Here is a 16,339-nt window from a genome sequence, read left to right on the forward strand (position 1 = left end):
ATCAATCCGCGGGATGTCCCCGCGGGCGGGTGGAATCGGAACCGTAACAAAACGGTTCGCTGCAGGTTGAACCGAATCTTCAATCAACCATGGTGCAACGAAAAAGGGGCATCAATCACGGTGCGCCTGCAGCCCAAGAACTTCAATCAACCATTACAGTCAACTGGGTTAAATTGTAGTAAGTTTTTATTTAATTTTTTGTTCATATTATTTCACCGGAAGGAAAACCAACGAAAAAAAATCAACCAGCCACACTAACCAACGCTAACGAGGTGTAATTAATCGATCGGTTTCCATGGCTTGTGGACCACCATCAGTTAACTTTTTTTTATTCTCTAGGTACGACTGGATCGAAAAAAGAATGAAACTCGTTTTTTTATGTCAACAATGTGATGCTGACTTTCAAGAGAGATAATGACGAAGTGCGATGCAGCAAAGTTGAACCATCATATTAAAATGAGTTTTTTCTCAACTTTATTTCGGTTTAATTAGGCTCTCAGATTGTTTTTGGTACTTCCTTGGCAATTATAATGAGTTGTGGGTTTACTTTTCTCATCTGAGGGATTTGATTTTTTCTTCTTATAGTTGAAATTTCAAACCGATTATAAAAATCAAAGTCGGCTAAAAATCATTGAAAGCTTTTGACACATCACACAGTTTCAGCGTACACCACAGTTCAAATAGTGTAAAACCATGCTTCATCATTTATTCACACATGTCAATGGCTATCGACCAAACAAGCAATTTTGTCTGGGGGTAAATATCACTACATGAAATCGCTTACAGCTGCCAAATCAGAAGCGTCCTGTTCACGCTGTCACATAACCAAGGTGACCTCAGCTGCAATACCTCTGGATATGGGTTATCATTTATTAATAAATCTATTCAAATCCATTAGCTCAAATTTAAGGTCTAAAATATCCAACTTGAGCTAACGCTACCATACTAGATGTAGTTTTTGAATCTTTCTTTGTTGTTGCTGTTATAATCAAAACTGACTTATTTTTCGAGCAAATCTCTGTCATTTTTAATCACGGCGTGTTCTATAGAACGAACTTTTCAGGAAAAATATTCATCGCTGCTTTCAAATGTGAATTTTCTCAGCTATCCAATGCTTCTGAAAGCGAAATGTTTCATCGAGGAATTCCTGAGATATCTATTATTTAAGTTTGTTTTGTTTTATATTCCTTCTATATAAATTGGAAAAGTTTTAATTACAGTTCTGGAAACTTGTCAAGTGATGTGTTTTATGTGTCTTTTACTCATCAAAATGTGAAAAATAAGACAAAAACAACATTGAAAAAGGTTGCAATTTGTATACATTTTGAAATTAAGTTTACACGGAGTTTTTGCATATGTGGGATTTATCCAGAAATTAAAATCATAAAACTTCTTTGAAATATATCTTTTACAAGAATAAATAGATTATAACATACTTTTCGTGTGCAAATATCACGTGTCTGCTCTTTTATAGTTGATACAAGCCAAATTATCGCGGGTTTGAAATTGTTTAGGGTATTATTGTATTTTCATAAATAAATAAAATATTTATTCAAGCAAACATTAACCAAGAACATGAATACAAAACAAGATTTAAAATCAAAAATGGAATACAAATTATTGTTGCAAGTAGAGCGTCCAATTTCCCGGGGTTAGACAGGGGGAATTTGAAATTTATTGAAAATTATCCTGATTCAGTTTCTGATTTATATTTCGTATCATGATAGTATAGGACAGCAACTTTAATTGTCAAAATGTTTGTGAGGAATATGATGGCTTGACTGCTTGTAAAAATCATACAACCTCAAAAAAATATTTGCTGTCTTTCAAATCGTGTAATAGTAGAAGTTATATTTTTTTAATCAAGGTGTTTAAACAGTTAGTTAAATAAATCCATTTGCATTGAAATTTGTATATGTGACCAGTTTGAGAAAATATGATTAAGTTTAACAATGACACATATGGTCGACATTTAAAAAAAATCTTGCGAAAATTATAATTTTATGACAAGTATCTTCAACTGGTTTCAGTTCGGCTCAGCCTTTAAAAAAAATTGGGAGAGTTTTTAATTATGTTTGCATTCTTTGGGTATATATAATACGAACTATGATTTTTTATGATTTTTTAAAGCTGACATTTATGGTATGGTTGTAAATGTGTCAAATACTATAAGACAAATTAAACTAATTATTCATCTACAACCTTCTTTGAATTATTGAATGATACCAATTAATTTTCATTCAATTTGGTCTTGTTAAACAAAACGTTAAAACAAACTTAACTTTGATTGTGGTTTGGTTGAGCGTTTCATAGTTCATTTTGATCTTGGCTGGAAAAGGTTAATAACTTATTTTCAAATGACACAACACCATTTGTCTTTAAAATGGTTACCAAAATTCTAATAGTTTTTTTTATCCTACAATTTCGTAAATATTGTTACCCAACAAATATGCAATGTTTATTTCCAGTTTTGAATTATAAAGAAATTAAAACTATCTTAAATAAATCTTGACATGATATTTTCAGACGAGCTGATTAGTTCACTACACCCAAAGGAAAAATATATCTCAAAATCTGCAACATTGGATTTGCTGCAAAAAATGTCATATTTTATAACATTTTTTGCAGCAAGCCCGTAGATCATTTTTGCCCGCGTGTAAAAATTTCAGCGATCTGCAGTTCTCACCAACACATATAATGCTGACCCGTCCCCGAGCAACACTCCAAAGAGAAGCATATGTTGGTGCTTTTTCACTCACTTTTCATCAAGCGTCCATGGCGCGGTGGTAGCGTGTCGGATCAATAATCAAGAAGTTGGTGATTCAATCCTCGTTCTGCTAAGTGTTTTTTTTTTTGTGAAATACAACCAAAAAGCCGTCGGTAATGTCGATAATTGTCGGTAACGGGCAAAAATGTCATACTCCTATATCGCAAAAAATGCATGAGGACAGATTTCATGCAGATTCTGATATACTTTCATGCCGCCATGCATCACAATCATGCGACTGCCAGTTGGGTGTATAAAAAGTAAATTGAATTGAATGAAATCAGACTAAGTTCTTTCATTTTTTCTGTACATTTTCAAAACACCGGTGTAAAACGATAAGAAAATGTATTCTTCCGCTTGACTTTCAGGAATTCCCGGAAAATTTACAAATTTCCCGAGAAACAGAATATTTTTTTTCGGGAAATCCCGGGAAATTTTTCCCGCGATGGGAAATTGGACGCTCTAGTTGCATGCTTCAAAAGTCGTATTTCCGTGAGATAATTTTTTATAAAATATTTTTTCTGTTGAAAATGCAATTAAAAGTAGCAATAAAATTTTATGTTTTCAACTCAGAATGTTGAAAACACCGTTACAAACTTTTTTTTATGTTTAAACAAAAATATAATATTATTTTAACATAAAATCAAACAGAGACTTCCATTCCTGCTATAATATCGCTGATTCCTTGATCATTTCATACTATAAAACGTATTTCTCCTAAATCTTGCAACAGTAACTTGTAGTTCCGTTTCGATTTTAAAACATGTTTTGTATCCCTGCAACTGTTTAATGTTTGGTTGGAAATATGATATTTATTCATTAAAACCGAAATACCCTTATAAATCTCAAACCTAAAAAAAGTATAATCTATTTATTCTTGTAAAAAATATTTTGATACGATTTTATGATTTAAATTTCTGAATTCTAGATTAAATTTTCAAAACAACCTATCCCTCATGGGTTTCCTATGCAGATAGGACCTTTTGAAAATTTAATCGAGAATTAATAGGTGACAGAAACCTCCAATCGTCTTCACCATGACAACCTGATTTTGATATTGACCGATTCTTAGCGAAGCTACATCAAAATGTCACTTTTTCAATTTTCAATGTGATTTTTTATATGAAAGATTTCATTTTTATTATGATCCAATAATTGCAATGTGCTTGTTCGGCAAACGCCGAAGTTTGACCAAGAAATAGGTAGTTTCGAACCAGTGTGCGCAACCCCACCCCTGCACCACTGACAGAACGCCGCTGCCAACCTGACAGAACTAAAAACAACGGCGCGACGACGAGAGTTCGCGCGCAAACGAGCAAGAAGGAAACAAGTCGCAAAGAGGAACGCGAAGTGTGAAGATCGACGTTGTAAATAGTGATCGGAAGTAGAGAAAGTTTTGAAGAGAAAGGTTAACTTTGACGTGTTTGACTTGTCCGAAAAGTGATCTAAGAATCTCCGGTGAGTGTTACAGTCCGCTCAATCGAAACCGTCCACCTCGCCCAAATAACGTTGCCTCTGGCCGCAACAGTGCTTTAAATGCGTTTTCTTACCTGAAATTCCAAAAATATTGGCCAAATAATGTCTGCAAGCGATTGAATGGGAGAGGATTTTTCTTTCATAAGTCTGCTCCTTTCGTTGTCCCGTCACGCAAAGAAATGGCTGGCAAAAACTGAAATTTCAACCAATTCGTTCAGTTCAAGGAGCAAAAGATTCGTTTATCAATTTGTGATAATGTGTAGAAGAGCGAAAGTTAAAAAAAAATAAACTGGCAAAATTGTAGTGATTTCTGTAGTGTGCCTTTTAATAGTCCTTTTTTTACGATGTTGTTCCGTCACGCTACATTATCATTTCAGGAGAAGCACAGGTACTATATGAATCATTCTACATGATATTTCTTTGTAGGAAAATCAATTATCTTTCCAAATATGGGGGGTTTCTGCTCTAATTTTGACACTACAGCCAAGACGCTAAAAACAAATTTGGGATTTTTTTGAAAAGGAGCCGAAGAATCGGTCTATTCTACTTTCGTTCGTTTCACACACAAACGAATGAGTGCTACGCAAAGTCACTCACGTAGTCATTGACATCCCTCTAGAAAAAAATCATTCGCTCAGAGAACGGTCGTTTGACATTCTACCGAGATTCTGACCATATCTCCCATGATCGCATTCAAATGACTTCTGTCACCACGCAGCAAACACAAAGAAGAGAGGGACGAAAAACAAGAGAAAAATCACGTTGTCTCATTCGGGCGGCTGCTTGAGTGGTGCTCATTTTTCGCCAAGCAATGACGATCGTGATAGGTGTTGTGTGCCAGCGATCAAATTTCGTTTTGGGAAATGATCGCTGACAGAAAAATCTTTCAAATATCGAGCAGTCCCATTCAGTGACAGATCCCTTTTCAAGCATTGGTGTTTTAACTTATTGACTACTCTCTATTTTATTTGTATTTTCGGAAGCTAAATACAATAATCAATAACATTTTTGCAGATAATTCAACTAAATTCTGTTGTAAAATCGTATTTCATTTTCATCAAATTAGAACAATCAAAATCCAATTTTCAAATATAGTTCTTAGCACAGGAATTAAGTTTGACAAATTGAGCGATTGCTAAATGTAGGAAATTGATGGAACATTTAAGCTGGATAGATAAAGCAAAAAAAAACAAACCATCAACAAAAGGAGAGATGGCGTGGCAGAATCAATATTTGACAAGTGGATTTTAAATGCACTGATTGCGTCTGAAAACATGAAATGAAACGTTTCAATCACTTTTGATGCCCTGCGTAATTAACGAGCGCAAATGACCCAAGGGATGGGGTAGAATTAACTCTGCTTTCGTACTTTTTTTTTCTTCCTTCAATATCCGTAAATGCCTCTGGCGTTACCGGATGGCTCTCATGCTCTGCAACTGCATGCTGAACATTGCAAGTGTTCGATCTGTTTTGGAAAGCTCAATTAATTGGATTCCACTTTAAACGGCCCGAGAGAAAAATGCCCAAAGTGTGAGATGTAGTTGAGTGCACTTTGTTGGACGAGAAAAAAAAGGATATGTTTGCTACTAGGTTTCAAAGGCGAACAAAGAAAAGTGTCATAATTAAAACGAGCAATTTTCGCATTATGGGCAGATGATGGTTGGGGAAAAAAGTATTTGAAATCGGGATACATATGCTTTTCAGAAAATTGTAATTGTCCTACTCAGATTTGTATGCATCTACATTTCTTCTGTAATGGCTATAATTAAAAGCACAAAGCACCAAAGTGATGTAAACTGGTAAATGTTTACTTACATTGCAGGGCATAATTCGACGCTGTCGTGCTAACTTGTCGCACGTCGCTTTTTGACGTTCCGAGAAAAACGCGTTTTAACCCTCCTTCGATCTTAAAAATCACCAAAAAACAATTTTCAACCAATTTTTGATCTTTTAAAAGCATTGGAAAGAAGAAATCTTAAAATTTTAAAAAGTTTTAGGGTTGGAAGTTTAAATTTTTTTATGTGACTTTGCCCATGTTTATAAAAATGTATTTTTAGGGGTCAACTTTGGCTGTGTTTTTTACTAACATTTCCTATATTTTCAGTAAAAAGAAGTATGCAGTAATTTTTATAGTGTCCCAGATTATGCCTCTGCGCATTTTTTTTACAATTTAAATGATTATTATGGTGATTATGGCCAAATACTACCAAAAACAAACATATACTAAACAAGATAAATGCAAATTAAGATACTAAAAATAAAACAAGAAAAGTTAAATTTTTCGTAGAACAAAAGTTGCTCAAAATAACCTCCTAAACACGGGAAAAATAAAAGTTCTCGAAAAAAAAAATTTGGCAGTAGAAGATTAGTGTTTGACCTTGAATAAACAAAAACGAGAGCACGCAATGTAAACAATTAAATACACGTTTTGTTTGGTTGACCATTCTATACATTGTCCTGAATTTTGGTTGAATTTTGTTGCTGAAGTCCCGAGTTATTGATTTGATTTGATTTGATGAGATAACCAACAGGGCCACAAGGATGACCTATGTAGCGGTTGCCTAGAATTACAGTGGCTCAGACTTAAAGAGAGCATCTTCAAATTACTGACGTATGAAGGGCCAAAAGGGGGTGGTTGGACGCGAACAAGCAAAATCACTAACGGTGTCCTCAGGGGAAGAGAATCTCCTTCCGACAGTAACCTCCAATAACTCCGAAAAAAGTCTAACAAAGCTGAAAAACAGGGCTCGCACCCTGTTGGGGCCCTAAAAGGGCGCGGCAGACAGCTGGAAACTGACAAAGGTCAATAGATGTAGTAATTGGACAATCCTTAAGAATTGATCATTTAACACTGGAACGCCCAACGCATGTCCAACTTACACGGACGCCCAAGCCTCCCAAAAAAAGTGGAACGGTAACTTCAACTCGCTGGTTCTCGGGCATTACTCAACCAATCGGGACGATTCTTGTTTCCAATGTCTAGACTGTCTAGATGATCCTAAAATTTTGCAGAACTTGATTTGTACAAATCTGTAATTTCTGCGACCGAAAACATCGTTCCACCTTTTTTAAAACGACTGCCTCCGCGGAATTTTTGGCGATTTTTTTTTACAAGCGAAAAAAAAAGTTGGAACATTGTTTTTGATCGCAAAAAATACAGATTTGATCAAATTAAGTTCTGCAAAGTTCTAGAATCATCTAGACATCCTAACAAATCACTGGAAAGAAGAATCATCTTGATTGGTTGAGTTATGCCCGAGATCCGTTGAGTTGAAGTTACCGTTCCAACTTTTTTGGAGCCTTGGGCGTTGGAATGTTAATAAACTATTTTCCCCTTGCGACGTAGTTCTGGTCTTCCACTATCCACGTCCAGTTTCCGCCATTACAGCATACTGTCCACTGCCCTGATGCTCCCTTCCCAATCCCCGGCTTGGTTTCTAACTACTAATGAAAAGGAAAATCATAGATGACAAAAGGTCAATGCGGATGGAGAGCAAATCGAGCTCAGTATCCCCTCACAAAGACTGGTAGTAAGTGTGAAAAAGCGGTGAAAATAGAATGAAAGACAAGAAGAAAAAAGGAAAAGATAGTGTGTCAATGCGGATGGATCGATGATCCCCTCACAAGGACATAAAAGAAACAGAAGTTAGGGAGAGAAAAAGAAGAACAGAAAATCAGTAAAAAGAAATAGTAAATGCGAATGGAGAGTAAATTGCAATCTCCACTCACAAAGATATAGAAAAAATATTCAACAATTCATTTGAAATGATAAAAATATTGTCTTAAATGTAATGAGTGTATGTCAGTGTAAATAAAAGAATATTCTGATATTCAAAATAGAAAGATCTCACCAAATCAGGAATCTTTGACTTCAGCTCATTTGATCGTCTCGTGTCACATGTCGTCACATTTTGCCAGAATCTTCAAATGTTCAAGGTTGAAATATCTAATTCCATCTGCAGTTCCTGCAGGTCATCTGGTACGCACTGCATGATCGACTCTATGCATCACCCGTTAGATGGTCATCACTCGGCAATTTCTTCTGCTGCTAGGATTTGTGGCGTTTATGCAAATGGGAAGCAGTTCTTGGAAGCGAACTGCTGAAACCATTCCTCAAACAAATGCAGCTGTTTACTGAATTCGGGCTGCACCAGGCTAGAACCACAAAATGTCTTCGCCGATGGTCACTGTTTTTAGTTGTCTCTTCCTTTCCGCTAACGACAAACCGTGAAAGTTTTTTTTTCAATTTCATCGAGACTACCAGTAATTCTCTTCTGCCACTACCGGTATCGATGGCCAAGGATCAGGGGAAGAAATTTCCGTAAATTCACTTATAATATCACAATGTCGAAAAAAAACTTTGTTGCTGAAGTCCCGAGTTATGATTACAAATGTTTACGGTAGTCGCGCTCGAACATGTGTCAAACGCGTTCTAACCTGCAATCTCTTTGGCCAATTGTCGCACTTACATCAATTTTCAAGGTTTGTAAAGTTAGCACGAAAAGATTGAAAAGTGACAAAAAAAAGCAGGACTGGGGATCTGCGAAGGTCAAAAGGTGAGGCATTGTGAGCTGCACAAAATGGCGTTCTTAACTCAATTTGGCCCAAAATGCACGTGCAACAAGTTAGCACGACAGCGACGAATTGCTGTAGCATAGCATAGCATTGCATTACGGGTCTGTACCACGCGGTGGGGGTGCCACAATGGTCAATTCAATATTCTTAGACAATTTGACTGTTGCCCGGTACAATCAAAAATATCTGAGAATGTAAATTTCCACACTGTGCTCCAAGGCACAGACGCCTTTACAGTAACGAGGGTATTTGAGAGGGAGGTTTAAACAAAGTACCATTTTTATTCAGACAAACATATCCGCATTTTGTAATGCATTTTTTTGCGTACCGCCATTTGTGGCGAACCAGTGCTACAATATAAATAGGGAAAGCAATTTTCAGCACACGCAACACCTTGAAATTCATAACAAAAAACTATGTATTTCAGATATAAAATATCCAAATATAGTGCTGTGACAAGGCGTAAACAGCTGTCCCAATTCGTCCCATGTGTCTCGATTTGCCCCAGATGACAATAACCATTTTTTTCCTTTTCTGTTCCAAATGTTCAATATTTTGCATCGCCAAAATGAAACGTAATCTTCTTACAGCACAAACAACTTCCACTGGTAATGTGAAATCATAAAACTGTGCTTCACGTGAAAATTTCCGCGTAATACTTTATAATCCTGTCACACCTGTTGAATTTGTAGAGCTTTTAACCAGAAACACACAACCAAAGAGACTCCATAAAATACGCAAATGTATAAAAACAAGTCCCGCTGGGACCGCACGATTGGTTACTAGGGTGGGTATTTTTTTTCGAAAGTGCTCGGATCCGGCTGAAATAAGGTCCATCTTGTAGAGGGTACCCATAGGGACTCTCATACCAAATTTGAGCTCATTTGGTTGAAAACTGGCTTGTCGCTGGGGGGTTAAAGTTTACATGGAAATTACTATGGAAAACGCGTGCTTTAACTTCAAACGCTCCTACAAGCTAAGCGACAAACTTTAGTCCACACTTACACTAGGTAGCCGTGTCGGGGGTGTTCCAAGGAACATTTTTCTCTAAGGGTTCATGGTCATCCGTTCAACCCTGAGCTTGCGCAACGCAGATTTATACGGCGGCGCCGGATTCCTTCGAAATCTCCGTTTTGATGGTCAACGCATGCTATAAACGATGACAGAAGCATAGTTTGAACGAATGGAAAACGCGACGCCAAACGTCAACACACTTTGAAGCTAATGTGAGGGTTTGCGCTCTTCCAACAACAAAGTGTTTTTGCTTGGCCGCCGAATCCGAGTTCATCGTTGAGCGAGTCGTTGAAAAGAGAACCCGGCGCTGAAAGGTCCAGTTTCAGAACAAGTGGAAGGGTTGCGAGGATTCCGAAAACAGCTGGGCACCGGAGGAAAATCTCAACTGCCAGGATCTTCTGGAGAAACTTACGCGCGAGGAAGGCGAGAAGCGGGTCAGCCGCGACAAGCGGTCTTCAACTCAAACATGGATCGGGTTGAAAAAGGTGGGGGCCTCCGGTGATTCCGGCCAAACGCACGAAGGCCCAAAAACGGATTCGAAAAGGACACGTGGCGGAGAAGTTGGAAGAGTGACCGAAGAAAACGGCGAACGGCCGTTCCTGGTTCGTTGGAAGGGGGTCGACGAGGTGGAACTGGTCCAGTCAAGATGAGCGTGCAGTAGAAGATCAAGTGATACTTTGTTTAAGCTAATCATGAAACTTTAATAAAAAATCTTTTAGTGCTCTAAAAATAAAAAATAAAATAAAGAAAAAGCTATACTTTCTTAGTATGTTTTTTACAAATAGATATATTATCCAGGTAAGCCGACGCTAACCGCTTCAATAAGGCCAATTCCGGTGAACATCTCGCCGAACGCCGCCATCGCCGCCGATACCGCTGGCCCTGCCAGGCGAACCCCAAGCCGGCAATAGCTCTGTGTGTCGATCAACCGCTTCCCTCCACGAAGTCCAACCGTAACTACCTCTACGTGTCCTGCCATCCCGATGACTACTCCGGTGAACACCTCGCGAACCCCTCGCCGTCGATTCCACTGGCTTTGTGCGACGATTAACTATTTCCCTCCACGAAGTCCTACCACATTTATGGTTTTTTCTTTTATGTTTCTTGCATACCTTAATTCGAATAATCCTCTCTAGAAATAAACATGAAAAAATTGTGAATAATTTGTTATTTAAGGCAAAAATTAAAAACCACAATGCTGAACCTTTTTTCTGCTTACATTTGAGTGAGTTGACGTTTGGCGTCGCGTTTTCCATTCGTTCAAACTATGCTTCTGTCATCGTTTATAGCATGCGTTGACCATCAAAACGGAGATTTCGAAGGAATCCGGCGCCGCCGTATAAATCTGCGTTGCGCAAGCTCAGGGTTGAACGGATGACCATGAACCCTTAGAGAAAAATGTTCCTTGGAACACCCCCGACACGGCTACCTAGTGTAAGTGTGGACTAAAGTTTGTCGCTTAGCTTGTAGGAGCGTTTGAAGTTAAAGCACGCGTTTTCCATAGTAAATTCCATGTAAACTTTAACCCCCCAGCGACAAGCCAGTTTTCAACCAAATGAGCTCAAATTTGGTATGAGAGTCCCTATGGGTACCCTCTACAAGATGGACCTTATTTCAGCCGGATCCGAGCACTTTCGAAAAAAATGACCCACCCTATTGGTTACCCTCGTTAGTTCGTAAAAAGTTGGTGAAATTAAAACGTTTGAAAAACACAGTCGCAATCAGTGCGACGCGCAATATGCATCCTAAAACGGATTATTTTTTTCGCGCGCAGACTTGTTTTTGTGGGGGTGGGTTTCAAAACATCTGTCTATTTTCGCAACCCTCCCCCTTCAAACCGTGTTCCGGTTCCACTTTTTTTCTAATTGCAGTCCACGCTGGAAATCAAGAGCAATTACATCAACATCGACGCACTGGCCGATTTCATCCAGCGCAAATGCAATCTGCTGCTGCAGCAACGTGCCACAGTGGGGGACAATCCGGCCAACGCCGGTCCGAGTCGTGCCCAGCTCCAGCACGAATCGAACGCCATCATCAGCAGTCTGCGATTGATATTCCGGCGCGATGAGGAATTCATAGCGTTGACCTTGCTGAGGGTGGAAACGTGCCCGGACTGTGAAGCCATTTTGGGACCGGTTTACGAGCGTTTCCTGGGCGCAAATGACCGCGCTGGTGACACCAGGAGCCACCCTCCGACCAACGTGGAATGCTACGGCCGGCTGCTGTTGTGCTACGTCCGCTGGAAGCAATTGTATCGGCCCGGGGACCCCGCCGGCCATTGGGACCGAATCGATGGGATTGCCCTGTCGACGCTCCCGTACGATTTTCCCCGGGCTATTAAGCGCAGGGAGTTGGCACTGAAGGCATTGTTTCCGCGGGTGGCCAGTAATGGGGGTAGCTTCATTAATGCCCGGGGGAGCTCGAGTGGACAACCGACAGGTGCCGCGAAAGCTAGCGTTACGAGGTAAGAGTTGTTGCTTGACTGTGGTTGGTGGATTTGCTGTAATTGGATAAGTTTTTGGAAGGAAAGGCACAAGGGTAACATGATTTATGAAATTTAGATTTTCAAGAAAGTGTTTGAAATTTGCTCTGGTAGTTTTTTCTTTCGCGAATAATTTCACCAAAAATCAGAAAAAATAAACAAGACCCTAAAAAGACTTTTCATGCACCAATTGGGAACTCAGCCAATCTTTTCCAATTTTGAAGGAGTTGTAAATCCAATATAGAGACATATACTTAAATTTCGAATCGTTTTGCGCGAAGTGGGGACTTAACCAATCAACTTAAAATTGTGTGGTGTTTTTAATGCCGTTTAAAAATTAACAATGCTGTGCTCACTATATTTAAACAACCGAAATTCATATTAATTAAATCTGGGTTTTAAATTATTTCCACTGCCATACCACATTTTTCCTAGTTCCACCGCCACTGTGCACATTGTTTATGAATAAACCATTGCAGGAGGGAAGAAAGTTTTAAATTGCAAGTGATTTTCTCTGACACCTGTCCTTTCTTCACGTCACGACTTCCACAGAGCCCTGCTGAACTCCAGGCACGTCCGGGACAACATCCAGGAACTATGTTTGCGCTTTTTGGCCATTTGCAGCGACGAACGAATCAACCGAGGAAACCCGGAGCCGGTGAGTGTGTTATTGTTAGAGCGTGTGTGTACTCTATCCCTGTTGTGGCACATAAGTGAGGTAATGCATGAGGCTTTGTAGAACAACCATTGCTGAAAAAACAAACTAGTTGCTTGTGTATGCTTGTTTGGAAATTTTACACGAAACTTTGTTTGCAGTATGATTTACGTAGCTTTGGAGTGATGACAAGTTCTATGCATGTAGAATAAATTAGCTCAAACTTTTAAAGCCTTCACATGGAGTGAATTTGGGATAACTATTTCGACAATATTTTTGCTTCCACGAGAATGTAATTATGAATTGTGTTCATCGATTTTCAAACATAGATTTTAAAGCTGCATTCTCACCCAGGCACACATATATGCAACTGGGGGTGGTGCACGAGCCCCCTTTCAACTGTGTTTGTCGAAAAATTAACATTGTAGAATAGTTTTGGAACATTTATTTGTCTTATTTTAATAAACTTTAAAGTATTTTAAATAAATTCAGGCAAAAAAATACAAGCTGAGGTTTAAAAATTCTAATAAAAAATGCATTTTACACCAGTCCCGTTTTTTGCAACAATTATTTTTCAAAACATCTAAGTAACGACGATTATTTTTTTAAAAAAGCTTTTCGCTGGAAAAAATCAATATATTTTTAAACGAGCTCAAACATGCTTAAGAGCGAGTCCACGAACAGGGCATACCCCTTTGTATGGGACGCTCTACCATGCATTTTGTTGCATTTTTTAAGCCCTTTCAGATGCAATTTGAATTTTGAAAATAAATTGAATTTTGCCTAAGTTATAGCCTTTTTAAGATTTTTGACGTTTTTGAGCCTTCAAACTTTGTGTCCCGATTTGCCCCACTTCCCGTTGACCTAGAGTGCTCATATTTTGGCCAGATGCTAGTTTTGTATGTATAAATAACCCCTGAATATTTCAGGCAGATTGGTGAGGTCGATGCGAGATGGGTATGCTTTGCTCGTGGACTCGCTCTTAATATGATTATCAACGCAGGAAAATTCATTTTAACTTATTTTCAGATCAGTAGACGTTTATTTCCATAAATAAAATTTGAGGCCTCGAAACATGTTATGATTATTGTATGATTTATTTTGCTTTTAATTTTTTTATTGAAGTTAAACTTTGTTACAATTTATTAGAGTCAAGAAAATTCATGTTTTTTATGAAACATCCGTATTTTCAATTTTAACATGTCTTGCAACCATAAAAAGGTTAAAGATGCAAACTTTACAACGCAGACTTTTACAAATAGGGTTGTTTCCTTGCGTTTCAGCCAGTGTTGCGATTTTGAGCGCTCATCCGCTCATGAGCGAACATTTTGCGCTCATTCGTGAGGAAGAGCGCTACGTGAGCTGTCTCACATTTGCTGCTGCTCATCTTTGCTCAAAAATGTTATGAGCAAAAATGCTCATCGCTCGCGCTCGCGTTCATTTTTGCTCATTGAGCAAAATGAGTGGTCTTTTTGTTATCTGTAACGGGTATACAATAATAACATTTTTTTGTTGTTTTTTAATGGAGGCTGAAAAAGGATAATCTCAATAATATTGGGTGAAGATATTTTTCATAAATTTTGTTTTGATGCTTGTTTAGGAGTCACAGTTTAGATGACAAATAAGGATTTTCATCGTTATCTGAAGAAATAATCCGATTTATAAAAATAAAGTTGATAAAAGAGTAACACATGAAGGTCAACTTTTAATAAAAACTGAAAAGTATCTTTTTTTTTTAAATCGTGAACGTTTTGAAGTCTGGGCACCTCATCTCGTTGAATCAATTATTTTTTAAATAATTATGCATACTTAATGTCAAATCTGTGTCTTAGATGAATTTCAATAAACTATTTTATTTATAGGAGTCTATTCCAAATAAATAAATAAATGAGAAATTAGTCTGCCCACAAGTAAAATTATGTTTTAATAAAAAAAAAATCAATTGTCTTCCTGTTAACAGCTTATTTAAGACCTAAAAATGCCGTCCCTTTAAAGTTTAGTCTAATCATGAAAGTTAAAATAATAAGCTAAAAAGAGTGTCAGGAATTTAAAGAAAATGTGTCTTGATTGCAAATCAGCTATTTTTCATTGATCGGGAATTTAATGAAAACTAGTATTTTGAATTATAAAAGTCTAAAAAAATACTATTCTGACAACATTAGATGAGTACATGCCCCTTTTTCGTGATGAAATTATCTCAGGAATGTGAAATGAGCTTTAAAAGTGGCAATCCAATTGGCCTGTGCGAGATTTATCAAAAATACTAAATATCTACCTACGTTGCTGATGAGCGCTCACTGAGCGCGAGCGAATGCGATGAGCATGAGCGAGCACGAGCTACTTGATAAGTCCTCATGCTCATGAACGAGCGAGCACGGATTTTAGCTCGCTCGCTCATTCGCAACCCTGGTTTCAACTAATAATGCTTGAAAAAGGATCGTTCACTGACTGAACTTGCTGATATTTGAAAGAGCTCGGGAGTCAACTATCATTATCAGCCCGATAGTTGAATGTTCACTGACAGCGCCGGTCATGATCATTATTTGGATGCGATCGTCTGTTGATACACACGATGTTGATTGTGTCATTTAATGATTGAAAAGTTTTAAAGGGAAACTTTTTTTAATACTTTTAAAACTTTTGATTGCATATTGTATGTTTTTACTTTTCTATTTTCTAATTAATATATATTTTCTTATTATTTAATTCTATATTTTGGTGATACGAGATGCGAGGGAAAATATTCAATTCATATACAAAATGTAGATATCACATTGAACTCAATTTGAAAAATGTAAACGATTAATTAGTTCTAGATTGCCGATTTTTTTTAACATTAAGCTTATTTTTTTAAGTACAGTGACAATTATAAATAATAATAAAAGACAAACTACTATTGACCTTACACCCTTTTTAGCGTGTGCAGTGAATTTTATGATCCTCGGAGGACCTCTCCTTTGTTTTTATTTTCGCTGTTGTAGCCATATTTAACGATAAGTGCAGAGGGCGAAAGCGCGGGCGCACGTAAAATACCTGCACTTCCTATAGAGTGATGGTTACTGGCAATGCAACGAAAATTATGCTCAGGAGTGAAACCACTAGCCACGCAATCGAAAATCGGTCCCTTTTGATAGTTAAAATTCTGAACACTATTTCGAAATGTTTCGTGAGACATAAATACATTCGATCGCCAAAAATTGTGAGTTTGATATTTGGACATATTTGGGATTGACTGAGTAAAGTTAACAGTGTCGAGCTAGACATTTATATTGAAGTAAAAATTTGTGTTCGCTTCCACGTTCAAGCCATCTCATTAGAGTCCTGCAGCCATAGTTACTGGACAACGTTCACAATTTCACAGGTACAAACA

General features: G+C 37.8%; 1 protein-coding gene across 4 annotated transcripts in view; it reads left to right on the forward strand.

Moving 5' to 3' along the window:
• LOC120418663 (uncharacterized) overlaps positions 1 to 16,339 on the forward strand; it is an 87,873-nt gene that overhangs the window by 67,009 nt on the left and 4,525 nt on the right. For all 4 annotated transcript variants that reach the window (XM_052709845.1, XM_039581111.2, XM_052709846.1 and 1 more), the window contains exons 6-7: positions 11,704 to 12,296; positions 12,867 to 12,972. In XM_052709845.1, the coding sequence (XP_052565805.1) occupies positions 11,704 to 12,296; positions 12,867 to 12,972 (699 nt within the window). The remainder of the gene's footprint in view (positions 1 to 11,703; positions 12,297 to 12,866; positions 12,973 to 16,339) is intronic.

Source organism: Culex pipiens, chromosome 3, assembly GCF_016801865.2.
Source record: "Culex pipiens pallens isolate TS chromosome 3, TS_CPP_V2, whole genome shotgun sequence".
Lineage (NCBI taxonomy): Eukaryota > Metazoa > Arthropoda > Insecta > Diptera > Culicidae > Culex > Culex pipiens.